Here is a 25,711-nt window from a genome sequence, read left to right on the forward strand (position 1 = left end):
AAAGTAGGGGATGTTTCCTTCACGTCCGCGCGTTGTTTGGTCATGATCTAGGTAAGATCAATTTTACGTTTTTAGGGGGATGTTTTCCTTCACGTCCGCGCTTTCACTATAAGAACCCACCACGTTCGTCCTTCGAACCATTCTAGAAGATGGCTTCTAACCAAATGGACAAGATGCAAACATTGCAAGACGTTGTAGACAATTTAGCAATGATGGAGCAGATGTTAATAAGACTAGTTGAAGACCACTATTCCTATAGTCCCCATCGTGTAAAGATGGAAATTAATAATTTAAGAAAGATAAAGGATAAGATATGTAGTGTCATGAAAGAGATAAAGGAGGAGAAGGAGGATGAAGAGGAAAGGATAAGAATACGCAAATGGAACGAAAAAATTGAAAAAGAAGAAGAAAATGAAAAGAGGAAGAAAGAAGAGGAGGAAGACAAGAAGAAAGAAGAGGAGGAGAAAAAAAAAGAAAGAAAAGAAGAGAAAGAGTGTAGGAGAGAAAATAAGAAGTTGGTGGAGCAAAAGAAGAAATTAGAATAAGAAGAAGAAGAAGAAGAAAACCCAAAGGCCCTTTTCAGGGCCAGCCATATTTCTCAAAAAGAGATAGCCTTTCAATTGCCCACCCCCTTTTTTTTTTTAAAAAATTTAAAAAAAAAAAAAAAAATCCCATATTCAATTCCCCTTGTCCCTAAACAAACCCAAACTCTATGTTAAATTCCCATTGTCCAAAGAGTGACCCACGATTTTTCTCCATGTTAAATTTCCATTGCCCCTAGAGTGACCCACGATTTTTCTCCATGTTAAATTTCCATTGTCCCTAGATTGTCCCAGGGGTGTTTTTAATGCTAAGTCCCATTGTCCCTAAGGTATCCCCATTCACTACTAACGTCTTCCATACTGGCAAATAAGTCATATCAATCTTAAACAACCACCGAATTTGACAAATATGATACCAATTTATAGGTTTCTCGTCAGTCTAAATAGACCTAACCCAATAGAACTGTGTAAAACTGCACAATAAAAAAATAATTCGATTTGTGGAAAAAGATTTGTTTTAAATTTTTTTTTTACAAATGGGGGGAGGGGAGGTACCGTTGCAATTTAGAGATGAGACGACAGACAAATTGCGATTTGGTGTGGATTTGGTGTGGATTTGAGTGGATTTGGGTGTTTCGTAACACGTCACCAGGATGTCAGTCGACGGGCTACCAAAGAAGATATTCTACAGCGAGCTGAAGGAGGGAAAGTGATCTCAGGGTGGTCAGAAGAAATGCTTCAAAAATTCCCTCAAGCCATACCTTAAATACTTTAACAAAGACGCTGAGTCTTGGTATGATCACACACAGAATCGCTCTACCTGGTGGAGTCTCATCCATCTTGGTGATACAGATTTTGTACGGAAGAGACACGGACACTAACTGTTGAGGTTCTCACATGGGCAGGCATTTCAAGCATCCACACTCTGTTGACGAAACAACATCTGAGATTGGCAGGCTACATCACCATGATGTCAGTAGACCGGCTTCCAAATAAGACATTCTACGGTGAGCTGAAGGAGTGAAAGCGATCTCAGGGTGATCAGAAGAAACTCTTCCACGATTTCCTCAAGTCATCCCTTAAACACTTCAACAAAGATGCCGAGTCTTGGCATGATCGCACCTGGCAGAGTCTCATCCATCCTGGAACTACAGACTTTGAACGGACGAGAATTACAGAGGCAGTGCAGAAGCACAATCAGTGCGAATCTCGTAACTGTATCACGTCTTCTATTGATGAACCAGACCCAAGCTGCATCTCCTGGCAAGTGTGACAAAGACAGAGCACAAATTGTCTTGGTTAGCCATTCACGTACCCACAGCTACGAAACCTGTTAGTGATGACTTTGTCATCTTCGATGTCAAATGAAAAACAAAAATATTGAAAGTAAAATCTTGACTGATACATGAGATGCGATCAAACTGAAGCACAGGAGTATGACTACATCCCTGTACCCTAAACTACTAATTATATAAAGCAAAGCTCAAAGAAACCTTAAAATACTTGTTACATGCGACCTTGTAGATAAGATCGACACAATTCTAGTGACAGTATATTAAACCAAGCTTCCTTCATTTATTTTAAACAACAATAAATTATAAGGCACATGTGACTGCATCTTAAAAGCTTGACCTGTGACCCTGACTTTGAAGACACCTAGTTTGATCCCTTCTTCTCAAATAATTACAAAATTATAGAGTGGAAAGGAGAGAGAAATAGAAAAAAATTAAACATTTAACACCTTGACACATATCTTAAAAATAAGACTCTTAATGTGATGCACAATACACCTGTTAGTGATGACATATAATTATAACAAGTTGCACCCATTAATCTTAAACAGCTCAAAAATGATAGAATGAAACCGCAAGTATGAAGGAAAACTTCAAACATTGAACCATGGCTTTGACCTTGAAAATAGGAGCCTAAGGTGGTTTCATACAGCACATCCTTTAAAGATTATATCTATCTATCTATCTATCTATCTATCTATCTATCTATCTATCTATATATGTATGTGTGTGTGTGTGTGTGTGTGTGTGTGTGTGCGTGTGTGGCATTTGGCACAACTTCGAATGATGATATATAAGTATAAAAAGTTACATAAATTGGGTAACACTGTACACTTAGTATGTACTTCTGTTAGACAGACATTTATACGGTGAAGTTGTTTGCATTGTCAATATGCACAGTGAGGAGAATGTTGGTATACCTCTATGCTACTTTCATGTACTGTGACTGAACTCTCTTTACCCGTCATAATTATCAGAACTAAAGCACTAACTAAAGTAGACAGTTGATAAAATGGCTGCTCCCATATGTTTGAAAAATGAGCCTAAACAAGTACACTAACTTAAGCAGTCACTTAAAATCGGGAAAATTACCATTGCCAGATTAGACAATACCATCTTCTGAAAATGCAATGAATCAATCATAAAAATAGAAATAATTTTTAAAAAAATTATTTCAGCTCATTTTTCATAATTTAAATTTGAAGTCCAGGAAGTAAAACTGACCAAACAGAGCTAGCACTCTCTTGAAAGCTGCACATCTGAAGTAAGGCCAAGCTGTATATTCTATAATACAAATTATACTCATCAATCATGCAACAGACAAAAAGGGAATTAAAAAATATTTTAACAATAAGACAAAATACAAGGTCTGTTTTAAATAATCAAGACAACCAGAGCAAAAATATGGTAAATTCTATTTCTTTAAAAATCAAAACCCTATGCAAAGTGTGAAACTGTAGTGCACATCCTTAAACCAAATATGAACACTTGTGCTATTGCTTTTCTCCTTTTCATATTATCATGTACGATTTTCTCAATAAAATGGTATATTACCATTTTATATTTTATATGAAAATAAGCTAATTATGCCTATTTCACTCTTGCTTATACAGTGGCAGTATTGTGTGTGCAATGACCTTAATTATGGGGAAATTAGAAGTTTTGGAACACAAAAATAAAGACAACTTAAATTGTTGGCTCAGGTGAAAGAAAAAAATGAGAAAAATGTTTCTTTACATTCACTGGCAATAAAATTAAGGACACAAATAATGACAAAACTGATTTGCTTTCTTCTATATTCCATTGAAAATAGTAGGAGAGAGGACAATAAATCTGGCAAATGGAGAAATTGCCTTTTTCACATCCGAAGTTATATGTCATAAGGTATTTTAGTACATGCACCAAGCATAACAATAGGTTTCTTAATCAAAATAACACTTTATTCATGTGACAAGAACCCATAAAAATTTGGTGTTAATCTAATAAAAAATTTAGAATCAAAGTGCATTACTATCATGCATTGAACCAGACTTGTTTCAAGTCCAATGAGAACAAACAAATGAAACATTACGTGGAAATAAATATGGATTTATAAAATATTCAGGTGTCATAACTCTACCAGACAGTGGAAATAAACATGGGTTTATAAAATATTCAGGTGTCATAACTCTACCAGACAGTGGAAATAAACATCGGTTTATAAAATATTCAGGTGTCATAACTCTACCAGACAGTGGAAATAAATATGGATTTATAAAATATTCAGGTGTCATAACTCTACCAGACAGTGGAAATAAAAATGGGTTTATATAACATTCAGCTGTCATAACTCTACCAGACAGTGGAAATAAACATCGGTTTATAAAATATTCAGGTGTCATAACTCTACCAGACAGTAGAAATAAAAATGGGTTTATATAACATTCAGCTGTCATAACTCTACCAGACAGTGGAAATAAATACGGGTTTATAAAATATTCAGGTGTCATAACTCTACCAGACAGTGGAAATAAACATCGGTTTATAAAATATTCAGGTGTCATAACTCTACCAGACAGTGGAAATAAATATGGATTTATAAAATATTCAGGTGTCATAACTCTACCAGACAGTGGAAATAAAAATGGGTTTATATAACATTCAGCTGTCATAACTCTACCAGACAGTGGAAATAAACATCGGTTTATAAAATATTCAGGTGTCATAACTCTACCAGACAGTAGAAATAAAAATGGGTTTATATAACATTCAGCTGTCATAACTCTACCAGACAGTGGAAATAAATACGGGTTTATAAAATATTCAGGTGTCATAACTCTACCAGACAGTGGAAATAAATACGGGTTTACAAAATATTCAGGTATCATAACTCTACCAGACAGTGGAAATAAATATGGGTTTATAAAATATTCAGGTGTCATAACTCTACCAGACAGTGGAAATAAACATTATTTATAAAATATTCAGGTGTCATAACTCTATCAGACAGCGGAAATAAACATGGGTTTATAAAATATTCAGGTGTCATAACTCTACCAGACAGCGGAAATAAACATGGGTTTATAAAATATTCAGGTGTCATAACTCTACCAGACAGTAATCAAGGTGAATATGAATGATTGCAATCCAATTATTTAACAGCTATTGTGTGGAAACATCAGATAGTTGGAATAGAATCATGAAACAACTAAAATGTTCATTTTCATGTCCCTGTTTTCTAACCAAAATAATGAACACAAAATATCATCATTCTCTAACTATACCTTCAATTCAAGGAAGAAAGAAATAACTGAGAAAAAAAATCCTTTTTTACCAATTTTATTTCTATACAAGCATGTCAGGATACAAAATTCCATGACAATTTCATTAAATAATATTGTGATGAAAAATACATTTTATGCTCAAATATAAGGGAAAATTATGTGCTTATAAGGATTAAATGACTTAAACATCAGGTTTGTGTAAACCTGCTTCAACCAGCCAAAATTGGTTGCCATATTATTCTCTTTATTTACACTTCTGGTATTAGCTATGATGAGGAATACAAAAGGCAAACAATGAGAATAAACTTTTATGCATTTACTTTCAGAAACTAGCATAGGTCTGTGATGTATGTTGCATGATTATATACTCATAATGCTTCATTAAACACCCATAATGCATCATTATACATCCATAATGCATCAGCAATATAAAAGGCGAGCACTGTATTATGGCTATTATAAACAGAATTGTAAAGGGAGAGCACTCTACATGTTCCCATTAACAGCATTATAAATGGGGAACACTGTGTCATTTTCTATCATGTACATGCATGATTCTATACATTCATTTTTGTACAATCATAACAAAATTAATTTTGCATGATTTAGATTGTACCATCTCTTGCTTGAATAACAAAATTAAATTTCATGTCTTAATGCTTACTCATAGCACTGAAAAACTTAAAACAATTAATGCATTGTTTATAGCACAACACTAAAATAAAAGAAAATCTGACCACAAAACAATGCATTGATAAACCTAAATTTCTGTATCATAATGCCACTCTTGTAGTATTACAATATACAACAGTCACTCTTTTTACCATTGTAGCCTTTACCCTGGGACATCCGAGAACTACAGTCATATGAACGATGAGAAGGTAGCGGGGAACAGTCAATACTGCTAGAGACGCCATAAGATGCAGTATGAAAATTAGAATGATTGACCATGTAAGAACTGGAACTACTTGTAACAGAATGAGGTCTCTGAAGGCTTGCAGAAGAAGCAACATTAGTCAATTTTGGGGCTGAAGGTGATGAAGATGACAAAATCCTTGGGAGACTTCCTTGATGGTTGACTGTGTGAGAGCTGGGGCTACTTGTAACAGAATATGACATTTGAAGGGATGCAGGGGAATTACTACTGGTTGATTTGACTGAAGATGGGGAATTTATTTGTAGACTTGCGGGATGGCTGACCGTGTCTGTGCTGGGGCCTCTTGTGGTTGAGGGTGACACTTGAATGGGTGCAGGGGAAGCACTACTGGTTGATTTGATTGAAAATGAGGAAGTTCTTTGAAGACTTGCTGGATGGATGACTTTGTCAGAGCTGGGACCTCTTGTGGCAGAGGGTGATCTTTGGTGGGGTGAAATGGAAGCTCTACTGCTTGATTGGACTGATGATGAAGAAGAAGTCTTTTGGAGACTTGCTGGATGGGTGAAAGAGCTTGAATGTTTGAGAATAGATCTCACTCTCTTAATGGGTGCAGGGGAAGAATTAACATTAAATGACGAATTAGTCCTTTGGAGATTTGATGTAGACTGTGCAGACTGGGAAATATGAAATAAGGTTGCATTATTGTTTGGTCTAACTGAAGTTGCTTCCTTTACTGGAACCTCTTCAAGATTTATGTAACAAATCAAATATTCTGGATAGCATTGCTTCAGATCAAAGACCACAAATATGGAGGGGTTATTCATACGGTCAACACATGAGTCAAACAGCAGGTGCCCTGTTCCTCCTGGCTTATTTGGGGGACGTGTGTAACTGGAAGAACCAGTTGTATAATCTCCCACCAGCACTTTAGCCAAGAACATGTACCTTTCCTTTGTCACCACTGAACCTTTTGTGTAGGTGTGGCTATAACTGGCATCACTAGCAAAATAAGCCCCCTTTCCATAGACAGTACCATTTTTACCACAAACACGAAAGTCAAAACAGTTGGTGCAGATTCCTCTCACACTGTCTAGGGAGTCTGTGCCATGGAACAGGCTCCTCTCATCTACATTCTTGGTTTGACCACCTCTCTCCAAATTGCCTTTCATGCTCTTCTTCTGCCTGCAACATGATCAAATATGAATGACTAAATCTGAGCTGGAGAAAAATGGCTGTTTTTGTATTTATTCAAAATATAACAAAGCTAGTATTTATGGGTGCATCACAAATGACACTGTTCTCCAAATTTTGCTAGGCCGGGCCTTAAACAAATTAATCACTGTTAGAAACCCAAAGTTTGGAAAGATGGATACTTAGGGATCCAAGCTCTTTTAAATGATGAAGCAAAATTCTAAAAGTACAACTCCTTCAAGCTTTCATCAATATAAAGTTTCACAATGACTATGAATGAAGTGCAATATTCTTTATTAAAGTTATGCTGAGGAAAGCAATATCTGGAGGTTTTCAGGGGGCATAACTCTTCTAAATAATGTGGAACACATAAAATTAAACACATTTAAGGTCTCATCAATATATTACTGCATAATAAATTTGGTAAATCCACCAACTGAAGAAAATAAAAGTCAAGAGAGTGAAGTCTGGGGCCACAACTTATTAAAATGTTGTCATGGAACACTGGCAGACAAATTTATTCAAGGTTTCAGTAATATGAAACCACATGACAAACATGAGTCAAATCCAAAATAACTTGTAATGTCAGGATGATCTGTGATTGGGGGCCATATCTTTTTTTTAAACAAGACTAAGTCCATATGAGGCAATGTTCATATCAAATTACAATAGAATATGTGAATGGTTATTGAGCTCTAACAGCTACAAGCAAGATTTATTGAGAAAATATAAAGTCAGCTGTCATGGGCAATAACTCTATCCAAAATGGAGTTGACTGGGCAAAACCAATCAAAGACACACCATAGTCTATGAGACAATATACACACCAAATAGCATCTGAACATGTTTAAGAGTTCCTGAGCATGCATGAGATGGCTTGTGTATGCCATATAACACACCCCATATCTCAGTTTGAAAAAATATCTGTAAGCAAACTCTCACAGAATTTTTTACCATTTCACTGACTCACCCCATAATTCATTTCTTAAGATTTTCCTGGATTTTTAACCACATCACCACACTTTGCAAGTAATAAGTTGTATTTTTGAGTAAAACTGAAACATAACTAAATGATCATTTCAATCATGGTTGTATGTATATTCCACACACTCAATGCATGGGAAAAGCAAACACAAAGGACAATTTATTTGCATTTTTATCATTCTTCATAAATGATAAAAAATATCAGATCTCACAAAATTTCCTAAAATTTCATGGAATATTCAGTCAGTGCATACTTATAAAGCTGTCAGTTTATACGTTACAAAACTATTTTGCTGTGCATTGCAATTTTTACTATTTATTGGGGGCCCCAAGTAGCCAAGTAGTTTAAAGTGCTCACCATTATGGATCACTGCCATTTCACCGCTGTCTGTGTGGGTTCAAGTCTCAAGCTTGGCCAATGTGGGCACATGAGAAAGCTTGCCAGTAGCTTCTTGTGGTTCGGTGGTTCTTTCCAGGGTTTTCCCGGGTTCTTCCTCCACCATTTATACTGGCTACCATGTATAGCCTTTTTTGTGTAGAAAAATGGCATTAAGCCCTCCAACAACAACAATAACAACAACCATTTCTTAAGTTTCTAAGTTTCTTTTTCTGGATCATGACAGTTACAAACTTACTGCAATGTTTCTTCTCCCTGAAAATTATAAAACTTCTGTAGCTACAATCTGCAAGTAGTTATTTCCATTCCAAAAGTTAGTCCCCAAAGATGGAATTTAAACTTCCCTAATTCAAAGTTTCAAAAAGAAATGTATACAGGATCCTGTGGATTACTCACCCACAATAAGCAGTCCACAAGTCCATATTCTGCACACGACATATGTTGTTGATACGCAATTTATTGCGAAGAAGAGTGGTGAAGAAGGAGTCTTCCACTCCTTTGAACTCAGCTGAATCTTGTTGTAGCATCACCAATTCAAACTTATGGGCTAGATCCCATGGGACCCAGGTGCTTGGGAATGGTGTGTTAGCCCCTGTTGGAATGGAAATCATTGCAGGACTGCAAAACAGATAAGATCTTGCATAAGTACTCATTCAAAATGAAAGTTATCACACAAAATGAATAATTTCAACCTTGTGTGAGCCTTGGTGATCAAACAATTTAAATTATTTAACAAGTGTCATACATTTGATTTGGACAAAGCACAAATATTTGATGATATTTATCATATGGTGAAATTTTCCTATTTCATTTGATAAAACCACAAATTACACTAGTGAAACTAGATCTGTCAGTGCCTATGGAATATACCACCTATAAAACTATTAAAAAGACAAAGCCCATTCTTACACATGACACAAACCCTTTCCATGATACAAACCCTTTCCCTGATACTAACCCTTTCCATGACACAAACCCTTTCCATGATACAAACCCTTTCCATGATAAAATGCAAACAAAGTTAACTGGGTGATACAGGAGATACTAACTGGAATGTGCTTGATGAATGGACACAATATGTAATAAAACTCAAAATGTATTAATCTGAAAAATTCAAATCCTTTATGGGACACAAATGACTGTCACAATACAACACTTACAAGGAACACAGTGTCATATATTTTCTATGCTTTTGATGAGATACATTATCTGGAAACTCCTCAAAGGAAATTTCACTTTAATCTGGAACTATTTAGCTGTTCCTTAAACAAGTATGCACTGGGTCAGGCTTAAATTTTACCAGTTCATGTTATGTTGCAAAGTGTAAAGATGCCAACTGGTGGAGTACAAGGAATCTAGCTGTACATTGTCTTTGAATTCAGTGCAAAGTGTAAGGATGCCAACTGGTGGAGCACATGGAATCAAGATGTGCATCGTCTTTGAATTCAATGCAAAGTGTAAGGATGCCAACTGGTGGAGCACATGGAATCGAAATGTGCATTGTCTTTGAATTCAATTGCAAAGTGTAAGGATGCCAACTGGTGGAGTACATGGAATCGAGATGTGCATTGTCTTTGAATTCAATTGCAGCATAGCATATTAACTGTGTCCTGTCTCTCCACCTGCAAGTCTGTCAGCCTTCGGTGACTGGTTACAATAAAATCACTTCTTGACTTGCATCAATGAAATTTGGTAGGCATGTTAATATGCTGTTTTACCTTATTACATTTTCACGTGCTTAAAGACTATTCCAGTTAAACAGACATGTTCATACCTTATTAAATTTTCATGTACTTAAAGACTATTCCAGTTAAACAGACATAGTCTTACTTTATAAGGACTGTTCCAGTTAAACAGACACGGTCTAACCTGATTAAATTTTCATGGACTTAAAGACTATTCCAGTTAAACAGACATAGTCTTACCTGATAAGGACTGTTCCAGTTAAACAGACATTATAAGTCTTACCTGATAAGGACTGTTCCAGTTAAACAGACGTGGTCTTACCTGATAAGGACTGTTCCAGTTAAACAGACACGGTCTAACCTGATTAAATTGTCATGTACTTAAAGACTATTCCCATTAAACAGACATAGTCTTACCTGATAAGGACTGTTCCAGTTAAACAGACATAGTCTTACCTGATAAGGACTGTTCTAGTTAAACAGACATAGTCTTACCTGAAAAGGACTGTTCCAGTTAAACAGACGTGGTCTAACCTGATTAAATTTTCATGTACTTAAGGACTGTTCCAGTTAAACAGACACGGTCTTACCCGATTAAATTTTCATGTAATTAAAGAATGTTTCGTTTAAACATACATGGCACCCAAGGAAAGCATTTCTTTTGAAACTATATCCCTGGGTACTTTACTTATTCATAGATTTCATATGAAAATAAAAGTTCTAAACTGCATCTATGGGTGGTTACTCCACACTGAAAGTTTCTTCTCTGGGTCCCAGATATGTTGTATTGGAACAGCCCTAACTGATATTTGCATTTTCTTTTCTTTTTATAATGGGGAAGGGCCTTGTTTTAGAGTTGGTTTTTTTTCATGCAAAAGCTTTGTTGGAATAGTAAGACAGAAAAAGCTGGACTTAAGTAAAACGATTTGAGAAGCAAGTTCATACATGTATTTAGATGTCCTAATATGATGAAGGCCTTCATGCTGTGTTTTCATTACACTTAAGACTTATAAGCTACATGTGAAAATCTAGGTAGCATAATTACAAAGAAACAACACAGTCAGGGCAAATACCTTTTTGGATTTTCATGGTTTTTATGTTTGATGTTCGCATTTGTAACAGTTGTTTTTTTTTTACTAAGGAATTTGTTATTACTAATCAGCAAAATTACTAAGAAAGCCAGGTAAACGAAATCCAAAACAGATACTAAGAAAACAATGTAAGCCAACTTGTTGCCATTCATGCAACTGCAGTAGAAGAATGATCTCAGAAAAAATGAAATCAAAGAAAGGTTTAAATAAGTGGATTATTTTAATATATTTGATTGTTGTCTGGAGAAAGAACAATGTACATATATCTTATATTAAAATGAAAATTGCAGAACTTATGACACAACTAGACTAATTTGTTGTTGTTGTTGTTCTAGGATTTAACGCCATTTTCAGCACAAGATAGGCTATACATGGCGGCCAGTATAACTGGTGGAGGAAGAACCCTGGAAACCCCAGGGAAGAACCACCGACCCACGAGAAGCTACTGGCAGGCTTTCCCACGTACCCACGCTAGCCGAGCCTTGGACTCGAACCCACACAGACAGAGGTGAGATGGCAGTGATCCGGAACGATGAGCGCTTTAGACCACTCGGCCACTCGGGGCCCCCAACTAGACTATAAAAAGTTGGGGGCGGTTTCAGAGGTATTTAGTATCATAAAGAAACATATATTATTTCTAAATCAAGAGATTAAATAATTTTAAAATACTGACTGCCTACCATTGTGCACTCTCAGCCAAAGATATGACTAACATCTGTATACGCTTGACCTGTAAAGTCTCAAAATGATTGCACACTCATTTAACTCATGTTGTAATTTTGCACCATGAGATAATACCCTTGTTTTCACACCTGTGATGTCAACACACTTCATTACAGATGCAAGCATGTGGTATTAGGTAAAAGAATTACTCATCTTTACACTGATGCTAAATAATGTCAATACTCTATACTGTGAAGAAAAAAATGCAGAAAAAACAACGCTTCAGAGGACAGTCTTTGGAAACAAAAATCTTTGCCAATTCCTGAATCAAGGTTTGCACATCTATTTTATATTACTGCTTGGAACTGTACCCAAGCATGAGCAATCATATGACTTTATTGTTTGATGTGAGCTGCTTAAATAAGAAGACAGAGAAAACTTGAATACTGTGTACCAGTATTGGATGGGTGATTCTGAAACATGGAGTCTGAGGTGAGCTTATTTCAACAGCACTTCATGAATTTTAAAATCCCCTCAGAAAATATGTTGAAAGTAAGTGAAACACAATCAAATAAGCTTTGACTGATATAATGAAATTCACTTTTTTCCAAATAAAAAGCACATACAAGTGGAATCAACCAACACCACATGGAAAGTGGCTAATTAGGTAGAAAAAAAGGACATTTAAAATGGGCAGGAAGAAGAAAACAAGTAAAGTGTGGTAGAGGTTCCTGAAATTTGAGAGACATGTGAAGGATGGATTGTAACAAGAGAAATGTTATCATTTTAGCAGTATACTTAATATCAGTGTTACAGAAAGTAAAAACAAAATGTTTGTTCCTACATGAAACAGAAACAGTGCTTATAGTAAGAACAGTTGTACAAGTTACCTTCATGCAAATGATGTAAATACATAAACCTAGTATGAATTCATTTAAAATACTAGTGTGAGAAATAAATTCAAGTCTATAATCAAATAATTTAGAAGTCAGGAGGAGTTTCAGATGAAAATGGCAGTTAGTGAGTTTTCACCATTTATCTGTAGAGGAATTGCTTTCTAAAGTTCAAGAATTATAAGAAACATCACTTTTAATAGTTTATTAATACCCCCCCCTCCATTCCGTCAAAGACAATTGCATGATCCAATTAAGATTATCTTCTTCTGGTCAATACCGAAGGTTCAAGTCTGGAAGAGACTTACTTTTTCCTGTTTGTCATTACTAGAAATGCCCACATACAATTCAATCTCTGTTAAATAGAAGCATAATTGTTCTGCCTCTTTACTCTCATGCCCAACTGATCACAATCAACAGTGATAATCAATGTCCACTGTAGAAGGCAGGACAACAGACACTACCAGATAAATAGCTGAATTAGGAGTCAAAATACCATTGGTAATGAATTATCATATGATACCTTTATAAATTATGCAGAACGGAGGTGGGGGTTGGAGTTGTGGTATGAAAGAGAGATGAAATATGATAGGCTAGCAGATGCTTACATATACAATATAAATAAAGGGTAAGAAACAATTATCATTTCAAAAAATTTGATTAGAGTTTGATCAATGCAGATCAGGCCTGATTATTACAGACATTGGAACACAAGTGGATTTAACAAGAAATGTGGAAAATGAGACAAAGCTCACATTTTGGCCAAATGTGGAGTCAGATGATGAGTGTTTGATGTTTATGATTAAATTCAAGCACTTGTCAGGATCACTCAGTCATTTTATGTAATCATATTTAAGTGAGAGATAAAAATAGACATAAAATATTTTTTTCCAGACAATTGTCTTTTTCTCTAGATTTTTTTAACAGCTAAGTAGCTAAAATATTTATCTCAAACAAATCTGACATTTCTCCATCAAGGGATGGGGGTATTGCCACCCCTGCACCTCAGCTGAACATGAGTTTATTCTGAGGCATCATACAAAATTGCTTTTCTGATAATTCTGATAAAATCTGGACACCTCAAAGCAACTTTATCAGATTGCCACATAGAAAAGTCCCTGATTGTATTAATTAATGAATTTATTTAATGGCACGCTGAGTCAAGCTATCATAATTTGTTTTGAATACACATAAAAGTGATAATAATCAAAGATTCACTGATAATTCTAGCAGTCGTATATTTTCTAATATTCACTAAATGTTGATATGTTAGTATTATTATTAGTATTAATACACATGAAGCTCAGTGTAATGTTCCACTTCTTAAACACTCATTTGAACAGACAATAAAAATAAAAACCCTTACTAATGTTTAGATTCCACATCATCTTCAGATACAAACAGTGGACGTCGGAGAAGCTCCCGCTCCTTTCCAGTGTCCATGTTTGTCTGCTTCATGTGTTTAAAATCAATCTGATAGCTGAAGTTCTGACGGTAGAAGAGGTAAGTTTCTTGGCATTTCCTTGTATATTTCTGTTCCAGAGTAAACTGTATCAATTCCTGGACAAGAATAAATTAAAACTATCCTTATTCATTACTCTGGTTAGCAGATAAGAGCATAATATTTTAGGTGCAAAATGTGTAGGTCATTGTCTAAAGTCATCAAATTTGGTGGTGGGTATGAATTACCTTATTCCTTTTTACAATCTTGTGTGTTTTGGTAAACAACCTATAAAACTATTGAAAAAGAGGCCTAAATGGGTCTAGGAGTTCTCTCATGGTTCACTTTTCAAGCAATAAAACATTGTTAACCAGGTAATATTCACTGAAAGACATTACTGTGTTCACTGTGTTCCAGTGAAAGCATAACATTTGCATGAATAGGCATCAGAAAATCAGAATTGGTAGAACATTGGTTAAGCATGGAATATTAAAAATTCGTTCTGTATTTTATTCAAATTTGCAGAGAAGTATTAGATAATATGTACCCTATATTCTGTTACTCTCAAGTGTTATACTACTTGTACTAGTACACTATGATGCATCACCCCCAGTTTTATACTAATACTTATGCTGGTACTACATGGTGTAGTGCTCTAAATTATATACTATCAATGCTACAGTTTGTTTCCATAGTAACATTAAAAAAAATACTGAATGCAAAAAATTCTAAGTATCAAAAGGCACCTCCAAGCAACCTTTCTGACATGCATATCATGTCTGGTTGAAACAGCTAATGATTAGAGAGTTATGTTCTGGAAACAAAAATGTTTAATATTGAAAGACAGACAGAAATTTTAATAGGATCCACTGGTACTCCACCAGGACACTTTAAATCCAAACCTTATTAGTAATAAATTGCTTAGTATTTTTTATTCCTTATCCCTGCAACTAACTAAAAAACATTAATTAATCTAGCAATTTATAAATAATAATGTACAAATTATCAGTCATGTCCAGTAATTACCAAATGTGGCCTGCGATGTGTTTTCTTTAAACTACTAAAATCTTATTACCAGTAAATTCATTTTTGGTACCCAAGTTATTACATCAATTACTTCACAACCAGAAGCAACAGTCTGTGTCACTGCTGTCCATGATACAATAAAATCAGTCAATGAAATTGATTCTACCCTGACCAAACATGCTTTGACTCTATCCAAAAAATGCCATGGTACATCATTGTATATCATGGTCTTGCTACATAAACTTAACACAGTCAAGACCACTATAAACAACCTTGAATCCACATGAAGAAACCATGAAATTTTATGTAATGAGTTTCAGGAGAGCAGACGACATCTTAAATATTGATAAAAGTATAATGAAGCCATTTACATGCTCTTAATTATATGGGAGAATTTTAAAAATAAAGAACAATGATAGATACTACATTTGCACAAATCACCGACATTAACCTATTATGTTCGAGTCCAAATTATACATTCATTCCAGGGTGTAGCTTTCTTTTAATGCAATAATGTAATCATGAGGGGCAACTTACTGGCTCAAACAAACACCATGTCCCAAAATCATCTTGGTAAAACCATCTCCACTGAGTTTTGAAGCTTGCCTCTCCAGATAAATTGGTTCCTTCTGCATAGGATGTTGTAGACAATCTTCTGACACTAACAGCTTTGGGAACTTGACCCTTCATTGTAACAACTGCAGTCTTGATATCAGTCTTTGGAAATTTCAACATGGCAGTATAATTACTGCCTCCAAAAAATATCTGAAAATTATTTTTTAAAATATTGTGCACAAATATACTAGATGAGACAGGGTGTTTGGCCATTTCCTTCATACAATGATTGATTGGGATGGAATGTTTTCCGTGGTAAAGAACCAAATATTTAATCTAAATGTATCGATACATTTGTGGTCCAAAACTGAGTGGCCATGGCTCTGAAAATAAGTTATTATTATTAATTTTATTATTATTATCACCAACTGTACTCCCCACAATAGCTGTCAGCTGCCATGCAGTTTATCATTCACTATTAAAATTTTGTTGCATTGATTGGTAACATCTGAAAACTTACATTTATACCAAATTTAAAAATTAAATACTCCCATTCCTCATGCAGGCAAATATTTGTTGATTGAGTCTGGCAGTCAGAAATTGATCTCATATTAAACAGATTTATCCTACATAGAAACATCATAGCCATTTCTCCTAAACATGGTATAAGAAAACTGACACTTCTAGAAGGACAATGTTTTTGGTCTCTTTCATTAAATTCTATAACCTTTATACATCTATATGAGGACACCTTCCAGAACAGAACAGATTTTTTGGGTCCATGGAATTTAGCCTTCACAGACAGGATTCACTGTAATTAATTTTCCAGACCCATATTATATCTCCTGCAATTTTGGGAATCTCTTGCACTTTTGGGAATCTCTTGCAATTTCCTCCTCATTCTCCTACATAGAAGACAATACCTTCCAAATTTTAGAACAAAATCAACAATAGTTCTGCACACATCTTCCAAATTTTAATAGTCCTCTATGTAGGCAGTAGTTGGCCTTACTGAGTCCTGATGACCTTTGGCTTTGGTCAAGGTATTTTGTTTAACACTAAACTTACTGAGCAGAAACCGTTGTTTTCATATTAGACTTACCATTACCATGAACTCTGACCATTAAACCCCACAATCTATAGGTTTCTTTCTTACTCTGTGTACAAGTCATTCACATAGGTTGCCCAATGAAGTTACTCCAGAATAAAAATTATTCTGCAAAGCCCATTTTTATTTGAGTCACCAAGAACATGATCTTAGATTTTTTTTCTAACCCTAACCCCCAAATGCATAGGACTCTTCAATTCCTTAAGTTATTCGCAAACTGCGATCCAGGTAGGTCATCTTGCAGATAAAGAATTTATGGAAAAAAGTTTGCTTTCAGTCCCAGTGCTCTTGACCGTTTTACCTGCTAAACAACATGCTTCGTTCTGGCCCAAAGTACAAATTTGGTGAAGATTCATGGTCAAGCTCTGAAATTTTTTGTAGAAACTATCTTTCGTTTATCAGCCATACTGACCTTCTTCTTTGACCTTCTAACTCCAAAATCAAAAGGGCTTATTCCAAGTGCATGCCATCTGCTAGTTTCTCTGTAGAACTAAAGTTATTTTGAACAAAACAAGTTTGCTTTGTTCAGTCACACAGACCTTGACCTTTGAACTTTTAAATCAATAGTTACCCCAACTGCAAGCCATCCACAAAGTTTGGTCCAGATGTATTATGTTGAAATAATGCTGCTGTACAAAATAATTTCTCTTCTTTCAGCCACATTAACCATTACCTTTGATCTTGTTTACCCCCCAAATTAATAGGCTTCTTCCTTTTTCCATACACAAACTATACAAAGTTAAGTCTAAGTTTGTGAAGTAGAACTAATGTTATTTTGCAAAAACCATTTTTCTTCTTTCAGTCCTAGTGACAATGTTCTTTCATCCCAAAAGTGACAAGCCACTTCTTTGCCCCAAATACAAGATACTTGTAAAGTTTGGTAAACTAGATCATTATAAGGATGAATGTCTGTTTAAAAGTTTCAATGCAATCCTCTAAGTAATTGAGGAGATGTAGCAATTACAACACTGTGCATAATGAATGGATGGAAACCAGATTATAGCCATGGGATTAAAGAAAACAGATCATCCAATAAGATATTCTGGTCGATAACCAATAGAGCTAAAATAATAATGCTTGAAAACTTAACAAAACAAAATTATTTTCAAGCACAGTCCACACATCTGTTCTAAAGTACATGTAGCAGTAGTACTTGTAATAATAAAGTAGCAGTAGTACTTGTAATAATAAAGTAGTAGTAGTAGAAGTAGTAGTATGCACAACAATTTTGTAGTCACCCCACTCTGTTCATAGCAATCTTGTTATTCTGTGAATAAAAGTTTGCACTAATAATGTGCTTGAAACTATATATGTGTCAAAAATACCTGTAACAGGCTTTTGGTAGCTGCTGGTATTTAATAGTGATGCAGGTATTGGAGAAAAGACATCAGCAGATAAATACACCAAAATGCAAATCAATAAATATAAAAATATTTTTATCGTACATTGAAAAATTCAAATGATTTAAATATTATTCCTAAATTTAATTGCTTTTCTTTCTTTGTCCTTTCCTTTGAAAACAAAATTAGCTTAGAGAAAAAATATTATTGAAAATTGTAAGTGATTAAATCTTTCAAGCATTTTTGTCTGGTCTCTAACATACTATGAAAAATTCTCCTGCAAATTGGTAGAGAAGTTAAAACATGTATGTAGACCCTGTAATTGACTTCTGTTTAAAATTCCATTTTTAAATCAATATGAATACAAAGATTTGGCTAAAATCTCAGACTCACTATCAAATGCAATCAATGTTTTTTTTTTCTTCTTGCCTTTTACTGGTGAAATAAAGTGACAATTATGTTCAGGATGCCATACAAAAGTTCAAAATGAACAATTCACTGTAGATAACTAAGAATTTGTATGTGGTAGTAAAGTAACAAGTTTGGATAAATAGATTTAGATGAATGAACAGGATTTAAATTAACTGTTTAATTTTGTCAAGTAACAGGCATTCACCACAGTAAAACCTGTAATGAGCACCCACTGGTATGAGACCATCAATCTACACAGACCAGATTCTTAATTTTGTCAAGTAACACAGGCATTTACCACAGTAAAACCTGTGATAGGCACCCACTGGTATGAAATCATCAATCTTAATAGACCTGATTCTCACTGCACATATTTATTATGTTATAACCTGTCAGGAAAGACTACCTGTCTTGTGAGACTATGATTTTTGGGCTGAAAGGGTGGTCTTTCAAGATAGGTTCTACTATAATGACAACTTAATGCATTATTATATCCTAAGACAAGAAACAAAAGTGTTTTATGAAGGTGCCAACCATGTCAAAATGTAGGGGGGGGGGGTTTGGGAAGGGGGCAAAGTCAACTAATTTATGGTGTAATACCTGCTGCTTCTATCTTGCTTACCTCTTCTGGCCAAGAGCTCCCTTGTCCAAGTTCATCTGTCCATCCCATCATTAGATAGAATGTTCTAGAAATCTATTAGAGAGAGAGAACTCAAAACCAGTCTTACCTCCACATTATAGGCTCAAGTAGGATATACGTCTTGGACTTGGATCAAGACTACACATGGGCCATCAAAGTGGGGTGGCAGAAGGGAATATTGCAATAATGACAAGTATGTATTACATTATTACAATAAGTTTTCCCAATGCCACCCCAAATACATTTTAATAGCTGCAATACATTACATATAACTATAGCCTTGCTCAGTTTGCCCATTTAGAGGGAGGCTGATGGCCTAAACTAACTGGCATGTAGTATTTTATGGGGCAAAACAAATTTATTTTTTTGTGTAATATTTACCTGTTGCTGTTTTGTAGCTTTATCCTTTTACATAGAAAAACTTCATTTCTTTGATGTTAATACATTCTTCAATAGTGTTGAAAATTATCATGGAGGATGATGATGCCAGGTCATCAATGTGGTGTGGGAGGATAGCAATCAGCAATAATGACAAGTAAATATTACATAATTAAAATCAGTTTTACCAAACAAACACTGCAGCAATGGAACAGAATCCTGTTGGAGGGACTGCATGGTACAGTACCTGAGCATTGTGGATTAGCCAGTCACTAAAGTATTGAGGAGCTGGAAACCCCAGTAAACAAAGTTATACTGCTACTATTCCCATAAAACAGATGAAACTCTGGGTGTGGATGCAATTCCAAATGGCAGAACACAGAATTTAAAATCTTGGTTCACGCAAAACTGGAGATGTTTGCAATGAGGAGAAAATATTGGGATTTGTAAGCATATATCCTGAATGTCAGTTGAGACTGCCCAATGGGATCGATTCTTTACATTCCAGTTTGAGGATGTGGTCTCCATCTTGAAAGATTCCTGCACAAGCAACCAAACAGACTGATAATGTGATGAAATTTCCTGCTATTCTTGCTGACAAGGAATATTCAGAAGTAGAATGCAGTAGAACGTTTGTTCAGAACCCTCTCAACTGTCCCTTACTGTAAGAGTCCACACCTCTTCATTTAATTTCAGGAGACTGGGCTGGTGCAAAATATAGGATCTTGACAGTGGGGATTGTTTCTGCAACTGTCATCAGTAATCCCTGCTCACAATGGAATGGACCAAGTCATCATCCGTGATGCTTGACAAAACATCTGAAAAGAGACCTAGATAAGCATCTATGGCAACATCTGAAGAAACACATAACAGGATAGGAATTGAGGCCCAAAGATGGATTAAATAACTTTGGGGTCATTCATGAGTGTGTGTTGAACCCAACAGTGGTGGGGATTTAAAATGTGGATGTGGATTAGGCAGAACTGCATTTATCTACAGAACTTAGCTGTTGGTTCCTGAGGATGATGAACATTATCAAGCTTCCTGGCCAACTGCAATGGGCCAGAAGTGGTTGGAACAGATCTATATTCATGATACTTTAGATAATGGAATGCATGTCAGGAATAAGTCCTCTGAAAATGGTCTCAACTTACAAAGGCACATTTCAAAAAAGGACTACACTACGGCTGAATATGACTTTTGAGGAGTTCAACACATTCACAGTGGATGTGCAGAAGTTTTGCCAACAAAGCCAAAGATACAGAAAAGTCCTGTCAGCGGTTTTAAGCCACAGCATCAAGCACAACATGCAATGTGGTTGGGTTTGGTGAGGCCTCCTCCAGCATACAAAATAAAGTTTCTAAGAAGAGATTGGCATGAGAAGCTAATGCAACCAACCATCAAATTTTCTATTCAATAGCCCTGACAACCTGGAATCCATCTGGGGAGGTTTAAGTGGTCACTTAGAATAATGGATAAGGTGGCTCAAGACAGTCTACAGATCTCTTAGCAGAGGGAGAAACAAATCACTCTCTATGCTACCAAGCAATATCATGGCCTGCAGAAAATTTCTGACGGACAGAGTTTCTTAATTTGCTGATGAATGATGAAGTAGCATGAGCTATGATTGAATTTGTGTAACTGAGATTTTTCCAAGCAAGAGAAAATATTGTTACACTATGCACCTGACGGTTTTGGTCACAAGTCAATAGGTAAGATAAGGAAAACAATGGACCAGATCATCTTCTCTTCATCCATCTGGGACTGACAGAAGGTGTCAAATTTACTTCTTCCACACTGAACTCATTGGTTCCTTCCTGGGTAATTTAGATGATGCAACACCACTGCCTTCCTGAATGATGCCATCTGATGAGAGAAAGATAGTTGTTCAGGAGTTGCAGCATCAGCATTACTCTGGGACCAGCACCAGCAGTCCACAAAGGTATAAAGGACCAATTCCTTTGAGGTGGTGAGCCCCCACATCCCGTAGGTTTCTGACCGGAGTGGTCAATGACTTGACACTCAAAAGAGATCCGTTGGAACCCTGTTCTTCCAATCTATCACTGTCAAAGGTGCAGTGCTGTCCCTCCTTCATTGGAAGGTGACATGGGGGTCCTTACAATAAGAGGATTTTCCCAGAAATGAAGCCAGTTTCCTCCTTAAGGATAGAAATCACCCATTATCTTAAAGTATGCCAAACCAAAGCTCTAAACGGATGGCTAGCCTAGTGTCCAGAGAGATCCAGGGAATAAAAATGCATGGTAAGAGACGGTTCACATCCCTATTGCCTCCACCAAATTGAGAAAGGTTGAGAGAGACTGTTAGGATAAGGATGTTTCCTGACTGGTTTTGACAGACCAGAGGCGGCTGTGAGGGACTGGTGTTTTCTGGTCCCTAATGTCATGAAATGCCACGGTCAAAGGAATTGGACATCCAAACAAGATTCCTTCTGTGGTTTAGTAAAACCTACTAAATGACAAGAGCAACGTCCTTGCAGAAGTAAAGTCTCTCCACCGATACGTCTATGGTCATTAAAAAGCATGCTACAATATTTTGGCAACCGACTTCAGCAAGGACTACAGCACGGCTGGAGGAAAAGATTCCTCCTTCTAGAGACTGAAAAAGGCTGCCAACAAAAAGATTAGCATTAAAGCCTTTGGTGGTAAATATACAAGTCAAAAGCTCCAATATATCCAGTTTCTTGACTGGAAGGTGAGTCTAGTCCCTGTTGAAATACCCACTTGTGATGTCCCAGCATCTAAAAATGACTTAAGAGACAAAATAGGAACGTGAAACATGTATCTGGAATCTGCATGCTAGAACCAACAATCACGGAAGAGATGGGTAACACGCCGAAAGGCAAACTCCTGGTCCTTCAAAATCCTTTTAAATCAAAGGGCTGCCCCAAAGCAGTCCGAACTGAAGAGGATTTATTTTCTTGTCATCCATGACCGAAGGCTTGAGATACAAATTTGCCATCCACCTTATCAAAAGATCACATCACTTACACCTGAGCCAATCGGCGGGAGGGGTATGGAGATTCGAAAGGATGAGGGACCGTCTCAGGCAGTCCCTCAGCGAACTCGTTCAAGGCACCAAAACTAAATGAGACGTTTAGCTCTTGAGCAAAAACAGGACTTTCAAACCCTGTGTATCTGTTTATTTTCTATTCAAGTTAAAATCTTAATGCCAAAGGGAGCATTCATTTGAAGCAGTAAAATTATGTCCTGCAATAATAAATTGGTCCTGCATAAGCAATTAAAATGTACATATGATATGAAGCGGTGCAAACACATATTTTCACTACAATAATTGAGTGTACTGACAAACTTTTTAAATAGTTAATTTCCGCAACTGATGAGCTTATGGTACTGCCCTAAGGCAAGTACTAAGAAATATTTATTTGAACAACTAATGAATAAAAATGGTATTAAAATTCTGGAAGAAATGGGAATTAATACTGATCTCAGGCAGAAAAACAGAGTACTGCCGAAGCATGCAATATAATAAAATTACGTAACCATAATACAACGAGAAATACTTGAACTATCACCAGCAATGGAAACAGGAAGAACAAAGAACACCACTAGAAGAACGAGGCACACTATAGTCCCCTTTCTCTTTTAAATTATCAAGAAAGCTAAATTCTCAAATAAATTTTGCATGGATGCAGGGCATAACCACTCAATTAAAATAAAAATGTCCAATAATTTCTGGGTTCTATAATATTCTGTTCCATATTTATAGAACGTTCTATCTAATGGGATGCTAGAATTTGTAGCTTGGACAATGAGAATAGTTCTGCAAGACGTAAGCAGGCAAAAGTGACAATTCATGTGTTGACTCTATTAAAACGAGATTGGTTTGGTCTAATTTGTGTCAACTGTCTAAATAAATATGCTAGTCTCTCACTTTAAAGACCCCTAGCATACTGCTGTCACTATTATAATGCAGTATGATCATGCGTCCAATTAAACTGGTTAAATTTTGTCTTAAGCTTAAAACTTATAATTCTACTTAAATTTAGTTTGTCACAAATGGGAACCAATTATAATGTGAATTTACATCATTAAATTGTATGCACTATTATTTGCTAATATGGTAGTTCTTAACATTATTTTAAGTGATAGTTTGTCACTTTTCTATAACTGATAATTTTATACAATGCATAGGATGTAGCTCCATACTTGCAAGTTCTTTACCTACAAAAGCAATAATAGTCTATACTGTGGCAAGTTATCAATTTGTTGAAAGGTATTCTAAATTTTGGTAGATCTGAGTACCTTTATTTACCGTATATGTTGGGACACGATAAATTAATTTTTTTCCTGTCCCAGAACGTATAGTGAAACATTTGTTCACCTTGGTCATATGTCCCAAGACTTAAGAAACGAAAAAAGTTGTACTGCATTTGTGTTTGCCTGCCCCCACTGCACGTTGCAATAAAATAGATAAATAAAATGCTTAATTGATAATAAAAAGAATGAAACTAACCTTGTGTTGTTATCGTTTATTCCTTTTTTCAACATGAGCATTATAAAATAAAATATATCCACGAAATTTGTATAAGTGGCATAGGTTTCCATACTGTAGCGTGTATTAATTATGTCCGATACCACACACCATGTTGTTCATTGACATAAACATTGAGAAACAACTGTATGTGGTTGTGCTCAAAGGTTTGAACATGTTATCCGACTGAAAACTGGAGCCAACAAAATCGCAAACAAGAAGGAAATAGTAACCAATATCTTGAAGATGCCATTCATGCATGACACAGTGTTGGGTGCAAAATAATCAAGACTGACTTATATCCAGGTCTACTGTATGAAGTATCTCGCAAATAAAAATCATCATTTGAAAACACATTCACTTGAGTGCAAGCGACAATCTTTTCACCAGCTCGGGTTACAAAAGTATCCTTACTATTTACTCACAGACATCAGTGCTCCTTTGTATTAATTGTAACCACAGATGCCAAGCACATAGAAGCCCTGGTGGTGAATAAACACGAATGGCAGCAAGCAGTTAATTCCTTCGTTGAACCTACCGACAGGATATCAAAGACAAAAGGGTATTTTTATTACAAAGCAAGTCGATCTCAGAAGCTGACTTTGGTTACTTTTTTTTGTAAAGGATATCAATACAAAGGTTATTTTATTGAAAAGCAAGCCGACATCGGAAGCTGACAATGGATTCTGTGAAGTGAGCCAATTTGTTTTTTGAACATACAAAGACGGCCAAGATATGGAAGCAAACTTGGTTTCTTTTTCACCTGTATTCACGGGAAATTTTGAAAATAAATTGAAAAAATGGAACAAATTTTAAAGTGACACAATATATTGCTTTGTGCTCAGATGTCGATCAATGACCCAGAGTCACCCAGAATATCTGGATAAAATAAAACCATGCGATGAATTCGTGAAGGCCAGAAGAGAAGCAATCGATTTCGCAAACAAGAGGGAAATAATCAACCGATATATAGAAGACAACTGTCATTCCCGCATGACACGATGTTAGGTGCAAAATAGCCAAGACTGAATTATATCCAGGTCTACTGTATGACAGTATCTCACAAATAAAAGACATCATTTGAAAACACATTCACTTGAGTGCAAGTGACAATCTTTTTGCCAGCGCAGGATACAAAAGTGTCATTACTATTTACCCGCAGACATCAGTGCACCATTGTATTAATTATTACTACAGATGCCAAGCACACAGAAGCCCTGATGGTAAATACAATTGGCAGCCAGCAGTAAACTTCTTCTTTGAACTTACCAACATGACATCAAAGACAAAGGTTATTTTTATTACTAAGCAAGCCGACCTCGGAAGCCGACTTTGGACTCTGAAGCTGGATTTTTTTTTTTAAAGATATCTATACAAAGGCTATTTTATTGCAAATCAAGCTTACCTCGGAAGCTGACAATG

General features: G+C 35.8%; 1 protein-coding gene across 5 annotated transcripts in view; it reads right to left on the bottom strand.

Annotated features, from left to right (window-relative positions):
• Positions 1-5,136: 5,136 nt before the first annotated feature.
• The window catches only part of LOC149772518 (uncharacterized), a 70,373-nt gene continuing 49,798 nt past the window's right edge, over positions 5,137-25,711 (bottom strand). For 4 of the 5 annotated variants that reach the window (XM_089947681.1, XM_089947682.1, XM_089947683.1 and 1 more), the window contains exons 5-9: positions 19,382-19,453; positions 15,883-16,110; positions 14,245-14,438; positions 8,943-9,164; positions 5,137-7,156 (exon numbers count right to left, since the gene is read on the bottom strand). In XM_089947681.1, the coding sequence (XP_089803807.1) occupies positions 5,893-7,156; positions 8,943-9,164; positions 14,245-14,438; positions 15,883-16,110; positions 19,382-19,453 (1,980 nt within the window). In that variant the 3' untranslated portion in view covers positions 5,137-5,892. The remainder of the gene's footprint in view (positions 7,157-8,942; positions 9,165-14,244; positions 14,439-15,882; positions 16,111-19,381; positions 19,454-25,711) is intronic. The other variant, XM_089947685.1, reaches the window with a different exon arrangement.

This window comes from Sinohyriopsis cumingii, unplaced genomic scaffold (assembly GCF_028554795.1).
Source record: "Sinohyriopsis cumingii isolate HCF-2022 unplaced genomic scaffold, ASM2855479v2 utg001414l, whole genome shotgun sequence".
Lineage (NCBI taxonomy): Eukaryota > Metazoa > Mollusca > Bivalvia > Unionida > Unionidae > Sinohyriopsis > Sinohyriopsis cumingii.